Source organism: Podarcis tiliguerta, assembly GCF_965153285.1.
Source record: "Podarcis tiliguerta genome assembly, chromosome: 7".
Lineage (NCBI taxonomy): Eukaryota > Metazoa > Chordata > Lepidosauria > Squamata > Lacertidae > Podarcis > Podarcis tiliguerta.
In genome coordinates, this window is record NC_139540.1 from 28,178,255 (window position 1) to 28,194,941 (window position 16,687).

The 16,687-nt window shown below is 44.2% G+C and overlaps 1 protein-coding gene across 5 annotated transcripts in view; it reads right to left on the minus strand.

Annotated features, from left to right (window-relative positions):
* RALYL (RALY RNA binding protein like) overlaps window positions 1-16,687 on the minus strand; it is a 246,459-nt gene that overhangs the window by 55,892 nt on the left and 173,880 nt on the right. The window contains exon 1 of one of the 5 annotated variants that reach the window (XM_083451362.1): window positions 2,267-2,522. The exons of the other annotated variants lie outside the window; for them this stretch is intronic. Coding sequence (XP_083307488.1) covers window positions 2,267-2,303 — 37 coding nt within the window. The 5' untranslated portion in view covers window positions 2,304-2,522. Of the gene's footprint in view, window positions 1-2,266; window positions 2,523-16,687 lie in introns of those variants that run through there. 5 annotated transcript variants of the gene reach the window in all.

Below are 16,687 nucleotides of genomic sequence, written 5' to 3' on the forward strand. Positions count from 1 at the left end.
GAAAACCCGTCATCTACTGTAGTCCAACGCCCTGCAATGCAAGAATCTCAACTAAAAAAATCCATGACAGATGACCATCCAAGCTGTATGCTGCTTAAAAACCTCCAAGGAAGGCGATTCCACAACCTCCTGAGGGAGTCTACTCCACTGTTGAACAGCGCTTAGGGCTGCGTACATTCCACTGCCACCAGCATTTTCAGTTCATCGGGTTAACGAACAGTGAATGCCAAGAGGTTGCCCAGTGAGCTTTGTGGTGGAGTGTGGTCCTATATGCAATGTAATTAGAAACTATGAGTCCTCCTACACAACATTTCCTAGAATCACTAGAGTAGTTTGAGGGCTGATGCCTTCAAATGAGTGGACTAATTTGATTTTTCTCCTGTGTTTTCCCAGTCCAAGTCCAACACTCTAAGCACAGCTCCACAAACAAGGAATAAATCACTGCTGTGCTTCAGCCTGTTACCAAAATGCCTTTAAAATAACATGTGTTTAATTTCAAATACTCCCTCACACCCCGCAATGTCTTCCAGCAGATCTTGGAAATAGTTACAACCATTATTGTTGGGTTGTGTTTATAACACTGGAATGGGCGCAGCTTCCAAATGTTCATTTTTCTTCCACTTAGGATTTCTGTTTTCTTCTACGTACTATGAAGCATGCAGGATAAATTAATCCCTTCTGTAATAACCACTTTCCAATTGGCATAATAGCCAGTTATGCAACACTAAAGTTTATTGATGCAATGTAATTAGAAACTATTAGTCCTCCTACACAACCGTTCCTAGAGCCGCTAGAGTAGTTTCAGGACTGTTGCCTTCAAATGGGGTGGGACTAATTTTTTTCTCCAGAGTGATAAATCAGCTCTTCCCTTTCTCACACACACTTAAAAACAGTTTCAATTACTAAAAAGCAAAAAGGAGGAATGATGCAAAGGGGTAACATTCACTTAAATGGGTGGCAGGGGGCAGAACAAGTCAATTCTGTTGCCATTCTTGGGGCGGGAGGAACTCAACAACAAGAAGGATAAAATGACAGCTGAATTGTGTACAACTCTTAATTCACAGCAGGTGCATCTCTTTTTTCTACCCCCTTCCAACTATGGTGTAAATCAGAAGAAAGCAAATTAAGTCTCATCCTCTCAGACATTCCCAAACCGAAGTTGCTTTAGGAACCCCTAACACTTTGGATTTGTTTTTTTTTAAAAAAAGTCAAGGACTTAAAGCTGAGGTGTGATTGTGTATATCGAAATTGCAGGGATTCACAAAGAACAGATCATAGCAAAACTCTCATTAATAGTATATTTATGTTTGCTTGTGTTTTATCCTCCCCCTTTTGTCTTCCATCTGTTTTACAAGATAATTCCCGCTTTAGTCCCACCTTTCTGTGTGCGTGCAAGAGACTGAAAGGGCAATTCTCTTGAAGTCAGAGGCAGAACTTCTATTGATTTTGTTGCTGTTGATGATTACTGCCTTTGATCTTAACTACACTACTGCAGGCTTGACAGCTTGAACCCTACAAGTTTGTTCATTTAACTCAAATGTGCAAACCTGGCTAGACTAGGAGCACACCAAAGCAGATGCTGTATTTGTTTGAAGAAAACAGAAATAACATCTAATTCATCCTGGAGTTGATTTTGCCTGCTTTTGTGTTCATATATATATATATATATATATATATATATATATATATATAATAAGTTTACAGACATTCTTCTATTTTCTCTGTCTCCTTTTATGCTTTCTCGGCTGCTTCCTTTCAAAAGTAGAGATTCAAAAACGAGAACAGCCACACTCCTTACATGTCTATCTACCTAAAGTCACATTGTATAAAATAATGTAGTGATGCAAATGTTGTTATTCCCCCCTGCACCCCAATTTTTAGGGTATACCCCCCAATCTATCCCATCATAATTATACAAATACAGGATGAAATGTTGCTGTGAACTAGCACTTGATCTCCATTTCCTTGTTGATTTTATAAAGCAGTCACTTGCTGGTGGTTTCCATAGTAACAAGTGAGCTTATTTTCCCCCTCATATTCTTATGATCTCCTGTTCCCCTAACCATACAGAGAGTATAGAATGAAATCACTGAAAATTCCACTTGTGCTATTTTATCCACTGCAGAAAAAAAGTAAGGCACAGTTTTCAATCAAATTAGGAGAAACGTACATCCTGAACGATCCTTCTCAATGAACCGATTTTTCTATATTTGATATACGCACAAACAAAAGCACACAAATGCAAGAATGAATTGTGACTACTTACACCTTTGGTTTCTGCGTTTGCTCTTGTACATAGTCATCCTGAAGAAAATCTGGCTATCCAAGAAACAATTCTCTCCGAGACGTAGACAAAAGAGTCAAGGCTGTGCTTCTGCTCTGCAGTGAGGCAGTTGCTCACTGACAGAAGGTAACCAGCAATCTCTCAGTGAAAAGCCGGGGTAATACCATTCTCGTCCAATCTTGGGGAGATATTGCTAGCTCCCTTGCCTCAAATGCTGCCTGGGGGTAAAATGAACTCCACCCCCATTCCTGTTAACGTTTAAGCACCTCTCCTGAAAACCCATTCAGTCTGAGGAGACATAAATCAAGCCACGTTGCTTTAATGATGTAATAATCAGATATCATTTTCCTGAGTGACCTCAGAGTGTTCTTCCTTTGGAAATCACAACTGACAAAGAAATGATCTGGAGTAAATAAGTGTACATGCAATTAAAAACTGACTATTTTGTGGAGTGGCAGCAGGAAAAAAAGCTACTAAAAAGAAATAGTATCAATTAAGTACTTATTGTTATACGTACCACAATCACTTACCCTAAAGCAGGGCTTATTTTAACTTCTGCTGTATTGCTAATCATACATCGTTCAGGATGGAAGGAAATAAAATAAAAGCTTTCTGCTAAGCCAAATTAAGGGGTGTAGGAGTTTGGTTAGCGAAGAGCAAAGGTTGAGCAAAATAAGTTGAAAAAGCAAGTCTTTCTAATGCCCTAGTGTCACTTCTGTCAATGTTGATTCCCTCTTGTATAGCTTTAAAACACATTTCCTTAGGGTCCAGACCCTAAGTTCAAGCTATCTGCCCGTACAGCTGCTTTTCACTTCAGCTCTTTGCTTGTCTCTTAACTGGCTGTCATGGTGAGAGACCATATTCTGTGAGAACTACTAATAGTCATTATGTATGTTCAGCTCTGAACAACAATGCTTTCTTAGTGTTGCCAGAGCCTTTCCATATTGTCCACACACCTCCCATATCATCTGCTTGCAGCTGTCAGGACCTGGCAGCTAATGATGATGGGATCTGAATACCAGGACCAGCCTCCATCTTCCACACAAAATGGAGGGTATTCTAGCACTTTGATGCACCAGAGAAATGTAGCTCCTAGATGTTTGAAGCCAAGCTTCCCTGCATCCAAATGAAATCCAACGTCATCAAACATTTTAGATCCCCTTTTCAGAAATCATCAGTGGTACCTCCACCCTTTTGGTTTTCCACGAAACTTCTTCACAGGAAACACTCCAACCCCCTCCAAACACAAATGCCCTCAGATTCCTAACTGCAGTGGGCTTTTGAGAATGCTGTGACTGACAACCACTTCACGAACGTCTCCCTTGAAGCTCCTTGCTGAATGCCCTTCTTTGCACCACAACATCCCACAGTCCTACTCAGCAGAAGCCCTACTGAAGCCTGGAAATGCCTGACCTCCCTGAGTCCTTGCATTTCTGCCTGATGGATGGCCTACTTTGGTCTGGGAATACCTGACTCTCCTCTGCTTTTCAGTTTAATCCATCATGGAGGATTCCCTCTTCTCCATCCAACTCAGCAAATTACAGAAACGTAACAAGACTTCCTCCATTCCTCATCATTCAGAGTACACTCTTGTCCTCATTTCACTTTTTCAACCCACCCTTCCCCTTCTGGGGTAGCTTTCTTACTGGCTCTATAACAAGTCCCTTTTATAAGTTACCGTATTTTTCGCCCTATAGGACGCACTTTTTCCCCTCCAAAAATGAAGGGGAAATCTGGGTGCGTCCTATGGGGCGAATGCAGGCTTCGCGGACCTCTCCGCAAACAGCAGGAGCGCTCCCGCTGCTGGCGGAGAGGTGCCTGCATGCTGAAGCCTGCGCGCGCTGAGCTCAGCGCGTCCAGGCTTCGCGGACCTCTCCGCTAGCAGCGGGATCGCTCCCGCTGCTGGCGGAGAGGTGCCTGCATGCGGAAGCCTGCGCGCGCTGAGCTCAGCGCGTCCAGGCTTCGCGGACCTCTCCGCTAGCAGCGGGATCGCTCCCGCTGCTGGCGGAGAGGTGCCTGCATGCGGAAGCCTGCGCGCGCTGAGCTCAGCGCGTCCAGGCTTCGCGGACCTCTCCGCTAGCAGCGGGAGCGCTCCCGCTGCTGGCGGAGAGGTGCCTGCATGCGGAAGCCTGCGCGCGCTGAGCTCAGCGCGTCCAGGCTTCGCGGACCTCTCCGCTAGCAGCGGGATCGCTCCCGCTGCTGGCGGAGAGGTGCCTGCATGCGGAAGCCTGCGCGCGCTGAGCTCAGCGCGTCCAGGCTTCGCGGACCTCTCCGCTAGCAGCGGGATCGCTCCCGCTGCTGGCGGAGAGGTGCCTGCATGCGGAAGCCTGCGCGCGCTGAGCTCAGCGCGTCCAGGCTTCGCGGACCTCTCCGCTAGCAGCGGGATCGCTCCCGCTGCTGGCGGAGAGGTGCCTGCATGCGGAAGCCTGCGCGCGCTGAGCTCAGCGCGTCCAGGCTTCGCGGACCTCTCTGCTAGCAGCGGGAGCGCTCCCGCTGCTGGCGGAGAGGTGCCTGCATGCGGAAGCCTGCGCGCGCTGAGCTCAGCGCGTCCAGGCTTCGCGGACCTCTCCGCTAGCAGCGGGATCGCTCCCGCTGCTGGCGGAGAGGTGCCTGCATGCGGAAGCCTGCGCGCGCTGAGCTCAGCGCGTCCAGGCTTCGCGGACCTCTCCGCTAGCAGCGGGAGCGCTCCCGCTGCTGGCGGAGAGGTGCCTGCATGCGGAAGCCTGCGCGCGCTGAGCTCAGCGCGTCCAGGCTTCGCGGACCTCTCCGCTAGCAGCGGGAGCGCTCCCGCTGCTGGCGGAGAGGTGCCTGCATGCGGAAGCCTGCGCGCGCTGAGCTCAGCGCGTCCAGGCTTCGCGGACCTCTCCGCTAGCAGCGGGAGCCAGCACTGGGCTCCCACGGCTTGCAGAGAGCTGCCTGTTTGGGGGCTGGGGTCGGGGGAAGCTCGGGCTTCCCCAACCCCGCGCCTGGGGGGGGAAATAATTTTTTTCCTTTATTTCCCCCCCAAAAAACTAGGTGCGCCTTATGGGACGGTGCGTCCTATAGGGCGAAAAATACGGTAGGTTCTGAAGTCTCAGCTCCATTCTGGCATCCTTGCAGAGACCCTCCACTACCTAGAACAGGGGTCCAAATTTACACATGGTAGCTACAAATCAGGGTAGTGGCCTTCTCTCCACTGAGAACACAGTCAGGGGCTGCAGACAGAAGAAGTTCTCCCAACACTGAACTAATCCACTTGCCCACTTGCCCACCAGACCTGAGACCCAAATGCAGAATTAAGTTCAAACGTATGTCAGATACATATGTCTCTGAGTAACATTAGTAGGCCCAGTGATTTCCTATGGTTGGAGGGGAATGGGCCGTGGAATTATTTGTATGCACCAGGACATTAAAGGAAGGAAACACACACACACTATTTGCATACAAATATGGCAGCAATTTGCCTCTGGAGGCTTCCCCTCCAGAGGTAGGCAGAAGTGGGATTTTGGGCTATTCGCAGGCATGAACATGTGACCTTTATATATGACATTTGGAATGTGCAATCACAAGACTTTTTATGCGTGTGAAGTTACTAGGCCCACTAACATTTGAATTTAGATTTGGATAGGTAGCCGTGTTGGTCTGATGCAGTCGAAATATATAATTTTACCATCTGAGGAAGTATCTGAAGAATTTGGTATCTGAAGAAGTGTGCATGCACATGAAAGCTTATACCAAGAACAAACTTAGTTGGTGGTCTCTAAGGTGCTACTGGACAATTTTTTTATTTTTTATATATATTTGAATTTAGGTTGATCACAGAAAATGATGTTTAAAACTACTTCATGCATTCTCTAATGCTGGTGTGGACATGGGCTGTTTTCATTCTGCACGTGAACAGAATAATCTAAAACAGTAAACAACCATATCTCTGGAACCTTTGGGCAGGTAAGGTGGGTAATATTTGTCAGTACAATTAATCTGTTTGACCTATGTAACTGTTATGCACCCTTTGATTTTATTATATAATATATAATTCAAATACAGCTCAACCATGTTGTCCTCCCCCTTATACACTTTTAGCCAGGAATACACAATACAGTCCTGGGCGGAAGCAAACTCTACTCCTGATAATGGAACTGAACTGAGAGTTTCTACCAGTCTTGTTTTTAATGTTATCATGGGGGGGGGGGGGAGGGAATTAAAGTACTTTATATGCTTAAGATTGAATTTTGATTAGAGAGTTTTCTAGATGTTGTTATGGTAACAAAAGGATTAGTTTTTATCCCAAAGCAGACACATTAGTTTCCTCCCTTATATTACCTTTCTCAAAGATAACAGCAAAACCTAATTAATAGATTACTTCCAGGCAATATGACTGTAATCCACCCAGAGCAACTGCTGTGTATTCCTTGCTAAAGCGAGTGGTGCTACTGCAGTTGTAGTGCATTATGATTGAACTACTGTGGTTTTAATTTACTTATTTAACAAAGTCAATATAACGTTTGATTGTAATGAAACACCCAAGTAGTTTACAAGGAATATTAAAATTATTATTCCAAAAACAGTCAAAAGATTCTAAAAATAATTGAAATTAACAGTGGACACCCCCCCCAAAAAAAGATTATTACACATCAACGTCTGTGTGTTTCGATAGGCTCGCCTAAACAAAAATGTTTTAAGCTGGTGAGCAAAAAGTGTGCAGGCAACCCCTGATCTGTACAGGGGTTGCGTTCTGGGCAGTGGCGTAGCGTGGGGGGTGCAGGGGGGGCCGGCCGCACCGGGCGCAACATCTGGGGGCTAGGGTTAGGGGGCGCGAATCCACAGGTTAGGGGGCGCAAATCCACGGGTTAGGGGGCGCAAATTACTTGCCTTGCCCCGGGTGCTGACAACCCACACTACGCCACTGGTTCTAGGTCATCATGCGCATTGGTGGAGCATGCATAAGCCCACCCTGCCCCATTATGCTCCACTCCTTCCCTTTTCTGCCCTATTCTGGGTACAAAGTCGGCCCATGCATGCACAGCTGCAGGCAACTGACTAAATTCTCGGACACAAGAACCACTCATTCCCAGTGCCTCCATCTTGCCAGGGTTCAAGAACAGCTTATTTCCCCTCATGCATCCCACCACCGCTGCTAGACATCAGCCCAGGGCCAAACAGCCCCTCTAGAGCTAGTTGTTATATAGAACCAATGCTGAGTGTTATCTTATCTTGATAGCAGCTTGCTCCAAAATTCCTAATGGCTGCTCCCCGCAGCTTCATATGGATATTGAATAGTGTCATGGATAAAGCAGTACAGTGTGGCAACTCACATCATCACCACTAGCAGACTGAAAAGCATCCTCTCTGGACTCATTCCCATAGACAGGACTGGAAGCATTGTAAGACCACGTCTCCAATGATCATTCCACAGAGCCGGTCCAGGAGGATACCATGGCCACTGGTATTGAAAGCCGCAGAGAGATCAAGAAGCAGGAACAAGGTCACACTACCCCTTGTCCCACTCTCTCCAAAGGTGATCCATCAGTGATCAAAACCAACTCAGTTTGATGGCTAGCCATGGGTCTGTTTCCTGCTGCACTTGGGAGTTCCCTGGTCTGTGGGACCCAGGACCTCAGATCCGGCCTTAGCTACACCAATGATCAAAAGCAACAAGCAAAGTGTGTGTGTTGGGGTATGAAACTGGATGGCAGAAGTGGTGAGGTGCAATGTGTGTGTTTATCCCTGTGTTTAATTATTTCCTGCCTGAGCCGTTTTTCTGACTCCCTCACCCCAAGGTTTTGCCCTCCAGAGCTCTTCCGCAGAGGAAAACAAACAACAGATTCATCAAATGGTGTTGCTGGGACTAGCCATTCAGCCCCAGCCAGCATGGTCAATGGTCAAGTATAATGTGGGTTGTAGTCCAGGAATATATTGAGGGCATGTTGGCTACCTCTAACATGGCAGATTGTGTGTGTGTGTGTGTGTAGGCGGGGTGTGTGTGTGTTAAATATCCAGTACACCAGCACCACTGCTTTGGGGAATAAATCAAAATCTCATGAGACTTAATCATGGGTATTCCACATAATATGCAATTTGGCCATCCGCTCAGATCATCTGTGAGTTTTTATCACTTAAATCTGTGGGGCATTCTACCCCAATTGCTGGCACTACAAGCAATGGGGAGATTTACAAATGACTTCAATAGGTTCTCCTCAGCAGGATCTTGATATGCCAATAACTACCAAAGTTGCTTATTTTTCTCTCCAAGTGAGGTGGCAGCTTACTATCCTCATATGAGTCGTGGGAAGGTCCAAGCTTTAAGGCAGTGTGCCATGATGAAAGTAATCTACAGGTTTCAATTTCATTGTGGAAGAGATAGTCCAGCCACCAAACAAAAGAAGGATAACCTCAGTCTTAAAACACACGTTTGGGGCAAATTCGAGCCACAGCTTATATAACTCCTTAGATCTCAAGGTAAAGGATGGAAACTGAGGAGTTTTAAAATACCAGAAGGAATCCTTTTGAAGCCTGGGCACAAAGGAAGGTAATTTAGTGGAGTCAAATAAGTTCCAAGGGTGGGCAAATGTGTGCCGAGAATTTTAAGTAATGAGGTCATGTTAGGTCATGCCTCATGAAACCTTCTGGACTGTCACCCAAAAGATGCAGATACAGATATTCAGCTCACTTAAACATGTAACCTCTCTTTTGAAAGATCATCAGCTAACCAGCTATACCTAAGTCTCTAATGCAATGAAATATGGTAATTTTACAGGTCACATTCTTCTCCTTGCTTTGAAATTAGGACGTGTGGTATAAATGACTCATAGCGTTTTAGGATGATTGTTTCACTAAATCAGTATCTATAAATTTATCTGTAATCTTCTAGGTTCACAGGGGTCCTGCATATATCTGAGGTACTCAGCATCTTCTGCCTGCTCTACACAGTCTCTTCACACTGTGTAGTATAATTCCTGAAGAGACAATCTGCTCAATTCTGCTCGGTTACCAAAATGGCTGATTAATGTGCTTCACACCTTTTCTAACTGCTGCACATACACAGAATATTCAGCCTCCCTTTAGAGTGGCCGCTGGGTATGGGGATTTCTGCTCCTTCCTCTCTACATATTCATATGATTTTAAAAAGAATTCATGATTTCCACAGTGATGATAAATTAACACATCTAAGCACTTGATGCTGGACGTTTAGTTTTAGAGTCCAAGGCAGGATGCATGGAAAATGCTCTTTAAAGAGCACAATTTCACCAAACCTGTTATTTTCATTTCATTCATCATTGGCTACACAATTTGATCAGAACAGCAAGGATATTGCATTGCAATTCCCACCCTCAAAAAGTTTCATGGGGTTTGCATCGTTTCCTTCTGGAAACTGCTGCCACAAAATTGTTTTAACTGGTTTTAACATTGTTGCAATCCACCCTGGGGTCTCATGGTAAGATATTATAATAACACCTCCAGGCTCAGAGGCAGTCTATACCACTGAATACTAGATGCTGGTAATCAGCACTTTAGGCACGGGCATTGTTGTGTTCATTTTCCTGGTTGCTGTTAAAACTCGGAAGCCTGTGAGCACTTTCTGAAGTCCTTTCGCATGCTACTAGGACCAGTCTCTTCACCTCTGAACTTCTTCAGTGATGCACAACTTAGCAGAGTAGTGCAGCTTTTCCTAGGCAAGGATCGAGACTGCTCAGTCAGGTTGACGATCAGGAACAAAGCTGACGACTAGTAACTTGATTTTGTAGTTTATTATATACGGCAGTAAACTCACAAGCTATATACAAGTTACTATATACAGACATGAACTTCATCACTCTCCAAGCACTCCAGAATGCTCCTAACTAGCCCAACAATGTCATAGGTCATGCTGCCTATATGAGAGACCTCAGCCAATCACCAAGCTGTTACTAGGTCCTCTTATCTCCAGGCTAATTTCTCCCGTGCTCTGTCTCCCTAGCCTGTAGTCAAAACACTAATTGCTCACTTGCCAAGCTGCATGTAGACTATGAACTATCAACTTCTGTTTCTAATATTCCTTTTACACTGCATCATCTGTTTCATTGTAGAACTGTGGCTTTTGGATCCATATTGTCAGGGAACTGCCATCGGCAGGACAGGAGGTGCAAAGGCTCTCTGAGGTAGAGAGAGACGTAACAGCTGAAGAGGGAACCAGTAGGGGGCGAACAGGAACGTCAAGGGAAGGAGAGTCGGAGGAATGGCTCAGAGACGCTTCCAGCGAAAACAGTGGGGAGGTCTCAGGACCTCCTATAGGGACACCCGTTCCTCGCCGGAAACTGTCACGCAGAGAGTCCAGAAGACGTGTTTCCGTTAAGGAGCTTTTATGTTGGAAACGTTTCCGAAAGCAACCACTTTCGGATTCTGCTAGCGATTGACGCAGCCATGCTGGAGGGGCTCCGTCACAGGCAGAGGTTTGAGAACTTGTTCAAACTCTGAGGGACTTGCAGTTTACGCACAAGCAGCTCTTCATCCCATCACACATATATTGCCATGTCACACTAAATTCCATTCCCACTAGTGGTGCAGTGTGACACAACAGCCACCATCACTGGACATGATGTCACCCTTTTATGTGCACTCATGCTTCTGTTACCCCATAAGTCATCCATAGAAACTGTTGGAAAGAACTGTATGCCAGAATACCATCCCAAATTTCATCACATGAACAGCAGCGGCATGATGAACACGGTGTGAAAATTACAGAACAAAACTCCCATGATTTTCTGGGTTAATGAGATTGAAACAGATTCCGCCCCACATCCCCCCCGAAAGCAATTAATATGGGAAACTTCCACTAGATTTTCCAGAAGCGGCTTTTACATTGCGTGATAGATCACATATAATGCAAAAATTATCAGGTAAGGAAACATCAAGAAAATAGAATGAAGTGCTGTCCGAATGCAGCCTTCGTTAGCTACTGTGAGGGAAATGGATGCTGGATTACATGGAGATTAGGTCTGATCCACTAGAACTCTTCTTATGTTTGTCTGAAATGTGCCACATGGGCTGAACCACTAAGCTTTGATTTGGTATTTTGACTAGTAGGGATGGAACCTGAGATCTTTTGCATATAGTGTATGCATTTTATCACTGAGCTACAGTGGTTAAGTGTGCTTAGCACGGTAGCCTTGTGAATTATATTTACTGGTCTATAATGGAATGGGTCTTGACTTTCTTATGACTGTGAGAATCTCTCTGGACTTCCAATCACCACATGGTGTTAACCTTGAAATATACGCGGCCATATGCAGCCTTTATGCAGCATATTTTAACTGGAGAGGTTATGCATGCATATCATTACTTGTACCCTCCTTCCTCTCCTCATCACATTTAGTTGCAATTATCCACACTGATGAGCTCTTTCACCATGCTGAATTAAGCTGCAAACGATATCATTTTGCTGTTCATAGACCAAAGCCATTGCAGAACTCCATCTCAAATCCATATGCCTTGTTCCTGTGTGTCTATAGAAAGTTCAGAGAAAAAATCCCAGTGCTGCATTCAGGCTGTCTCCAAGTCCCAGCGGGACACAATTTCAACATAAATAAATACACTTCTGAATCTGTGACTGACAAAACAGATAGGCTTAAAATTATTATTTTTGGCTTCTGCCTCAGTCAGTAAAATAACTGCATTTCAAACCTGGCACTGGGTACTGGCAATAGTACAACTATTGTCAGAACTGTCCCTACTGTTAGGTAGATGGAGGCAGCCGCCTTAGGCAGTAGCATCTGAGGAGCAGGCAGTGGTGGCAGTGAGGCGTTGGGCTGTGTGTTCCTCTTGGCTTGACCTGTGGCCCCCTAAGCTAGACTGCTGCCTTCAGGTGTGGTGGAGCCCTCACCCCAGCATTGAAATAAAAAATCATCTGCCAGTTGTGTACATAAGGTGGTGTTCAACTAAGTGTTACTTAGAGTAAGCACATCAAAATGAATGAACATGAGTAACTTAGGGCCATTAATTTCAATAGGGGCTACGTGAGTGGAAATAGCACACATGGAATGAGGATCATCCCGTTTTGTCCTTTGCTTCAGGCAGCAAAACCTCTTGGGCCAATTATGACCACTGTAATCCTCATGGCAAAGGCAAAAGTGGAGAGCACATTATTCATAGCAATCCCAAACAGAAAACTTCCAGCATTTGCTTGCCGCCTTTTATTTTTAATTGGTACACAGGTCAGCAACCGATGCTTGTTAAAATCCCGCTCATCAGCTGCTTAGAAGGGAAGATTATTGTGGAGAGAAGCTGTATTTTGTCCCCTGCTTCTCAAATGGATGATCAATATTAAACTTTTGTAAAGGGTTTTTGGCTTCTGCCTCAGAGGGTAAAATAACTGCATTCCAAACCTGGCACTGGGTACTGGCAATAGTACAACTACAAAAACCATAGAAGCAGGACACATGATGGCAGCAGCTCAACTTAGGCCAGATTTACACTATACATTTAAAGCAGGATGATACCACTTCAATCACCCACGGCTTTCCTCTAAGAATACTGGGGGCTTGTGTTTCTTAAGGGTGCTGAGAGCTGTTAGGAGATATCTACCGTATTTTTTGCCCTATAGGGCGCACAGGCCCATAGGGTGCACCTAGTTTTTTTGGGGGGGGGATAAAGAAAATAATTATTCCCCCCCCCCAGGTGCGGGGCTGGGGTGTGGGAAGCTTGGGCTTCCCCCAACCCCAGCCCCCAGAACAGGCTGCTATCCGCAAGCCTTGGGAGCCCGGCGGGAACTCCCACCGGGCTCCCAAGGCTTGCGGAGAGCTGCCCGAAGCCCGGGGTGCGCACCCCAGGCTTCGGGATGCAGGCTGCTATCTGCAAGCCTAGGGAGTTTCAGGCTGCAGGCTGGAGAGCGAGAGGGGTTGGTGCGCACCGACCCCTCTCACTCTCCAGGCTTCAGCAAAAGCCTGCATTCGCCCCATAGGACGCACACACATTTCCCCTTCATTTTTGGAGGGGGAAAAGTGCATCCTATAGGGTGAAAAATACGATATTCCCTTCCCAGAGTACAATTTTCAGAGTCTCCTGGGGAAAGAGATCAATAGTTAAACTACTCTGGGAATTGCAGCTCAGAGAGGGAAATAGGGTCTCACTGTTGTCTACTCTCCATGCCAATGGGTTTCTAATTTTCCAGATCACCACCTGATACCCATCATTTTAACTGGAAATGCTATAAGTCGAACCAAGATCTTTTGAATCCAAAGCAGGTGCTTTACCCCTGAGCAATGGTCCTTTAGCACCTAAAGGCAGCTCATGAGATAAAGCCTAATTTCTCTTTTAAAGTCCATGTGATCAGCAGCAATGTAAATGAGATTCTACTGCTAAAAGATACCTATCTAAACTGTCTCAAATACTTAAATTCAAGCGGCATGGAAAAATACACCACCAAAATATTGGAAGCCCCCTCCCTGCTTGTCTGGTGTGATTTTGTATAACCCTGTACTGAAAGAAGCGTTAGTAGAAAATGAGGGTAGCACCTACAGCTAAGGATGGCAGGTGCTGGTGGAATTTGATCCAGTTTGCATTTAAAATGTAGCCTGCCTAATCTGTACTTTCAAAAACAACATAGAAATGGAAACACTGCCATCCTTTGAAATTTGCACTTCTACGAATTTTTCAACGAAGTTTTCCAGTCAAGAACTGTGTACAAAAATGCATATCCTAAAGTAAGGTGTACACATAAATGCACACATTAGTGAAAATAACATATAGACATGCATAAATGCATAATAGGAAGTGAAATTGCTTTGCAAAAATATGTATATCTGGTAAAATTGCGTACAAGAATGCATACATCCGGATAAAATTGAACTGAAATATTAATGAATTTTCGGTAGGGCTCAACACACACACACAAAAACCTGATGTGGAGAGCTGAATTTAAGATTGGAAAAATGACAAATTAGTCCACCCTCCCTAAAGGCCACCTGTGCAGCATTATATTAGGCATCCAGCCAATCTCAATGCTTTCATCTGTTTTACCATTTGCCTGTTATGATCAAAGTCCCTATAGTCCACTTCAAAATGATAATGTGATTGTTTAAAGACAAAACATGTCAATGGCTGTAAATTACTACAAAATATCAGAGCCCTAGAACAGCAGCAGCAGCAGGGATAGAAGCACTCAAGCTTTTGAGAATCTCAATCTTTCATAGATGGAGGATAGATCTTTCACACTAACAGCTATAGCTTTAGAATATTAAGACTGCAATCCTATACTCACCCTAATGAGCCCTAATGAACTCAATGGGACTCAGCTCTGAATAGATGTACACAGATGCAAGTATGTATATCTACTTAATTTTTTTCAGAAAAAAAATATATTTGGAAAGGTTGCACATTAATTCATGGCTGAAAGTGACTACAGTCTCTCCCCAAGCATTTACACTCTTATTGCCAGTAAACTCTTCTTGGGGTCTGCCTGCAAGCGAAACATTTCAAAAATGGAATATTCACTGCAATGATAACTGCTGGAAGAAAAGGGATTACAGCTGCAGAGAAGATGGGAGAAAGAAACAGTGAAGGAGATAGAAAAGAGATTCCAGTGAAGAGGATCACAATCTGGTTAGAAAGGACAGTCTTGGGTGCTGTATGGAAGGACTACAGCAGACACATTTTGTCATAGCTCCCAAGCATCTCAAAAATTAATTCAAGGATCCTAGTATACACCTAGGACAAAAGTATGGAGAGGAACATCTGCATGCTTCTTTCATCAACGGATATTTCCTAGAGAGGGTATTATGCACACATGCATACGTAAAGCCTGAAGCACCCTCCACTCAGCAACCAAAGCGTGAAGGCCAATCAAAACGTACCATTTCCAAGAGCTTGATTTTGACACTTAGAATTAATGACCGATTCTGCAGTTGGCTTCTAATTAGAGAAATGAGCAATTCAGTTTGACATGAATGATGAGAAAATCTCAGGCAATTTTAAAGGCCTCAGTAGGCTTCAGCGTGAACTAAGTGCCCCAAATACCCTGGTTTTCCACTTGTTTGTCAAAAGTTTGTTTCCTGCAAAGTGTTTGTCTGGCTCTAGTGGATTCTGCCTTCGACAATCGGGTTGCAAACAAGAGCAGCTGCAGAGGCCTTTGGGGGGGGGGTGCCAGTGCTTGCCTCCACAGTTGGCTTGCAAGCCATTTCAAGGCTCTTTACAGAACCACCATTCCTCTAGCTTATTCCTCTAATTTTAACCCTCTGTTTTATTAGGAAAGCTAAATGTCTGCTGTATTTTAAATAGCTCTCATTGTTGGCTGCTTCAAGTGAGTTAAATTTCACCATCTCCTCTTCCATCTTCTTCTCCCCCTCCTCCCCTGGACTATTTCTCTCTCAAGGTCAGTTCCATACTCTCACTTTCACAGACATCTATAGTTTCTTTGTGGTATGCTAGGCCCTTAAGGCTACTGTTTTCGAATCATTACTTTAATTGAGCAGACAGCTTCCCCTTCCCCTAGACTCAGCCAGAATTCTCCCCCCTCCATTTACCCTGAACAATTTTACTGCATCTCAGCTTTGCTATGTGTTTCTGTGCATGTTTTTAGAACTGATAGCTTTAATTCCTTAAAGGACTGTTGTTAAGTGTGTTGCTTTCCAAAGTCTGGCCAAGCAATGTCAGTTTCGCATAGTTAGTAAAATAAACATGCAAATTCTCCTTTCGATACAATAAAAGTACTTAGGATTTATCTTTGTTGTACTTGATTACAGGAACCCTTGAGGTACTAAATATGGAAGGTGCCCAAACATAAAAATATATTGTTTAAACACGAGTGTCGCAGTGACATATGAGAATTACAGGCTTTTGTGCATAAACTGGACATTGCTAAGCTTCCAAGGTTACTATTTAAGTTCAGAAAGAGTTTTTGAGTACAATTCTATGCAAACATTGAACTTTAATTCCACATATTTCTGAACTGATAATCATAGGATTTGGCTGTTAATAAATCTTTAATTCCTCTTCAGTGAATGCAATATATCTTTAATGTGCAATACATATTTAATCTTTATCTGGTTTCCCCACAATTGGCACTGATGGCCCATATTTTGCAAAGAAAGAAAAATTAGCTCAGAATGTGTATTTAGATATGCATATGCTGTATGTGCGTGTGTTTGTGTGTCTAATCTGTAATCAGCATACCTTAGTGACTACATTTTAAGAACTGATATGCTAAGTGAAAACAAAAACACAACTTAATATGTAAAGTTGCGAGAATCTTTCAAAAGCTTTTGGGATGCATAAAGTGTCAGATGTAAAGCATCTGATTAAACGTCAAGACTCTTTCATTCCTCATAAGCAAAAAGAAAAAAGTATTTGCATGCTAATTTCTCAGAGCTTGAAAAGCCAGAGTTTATTATAATCCTTTTTTAAGATGCAGCAATTTAAAATAAATATCTCAATTATCCTGCCAACTTATTA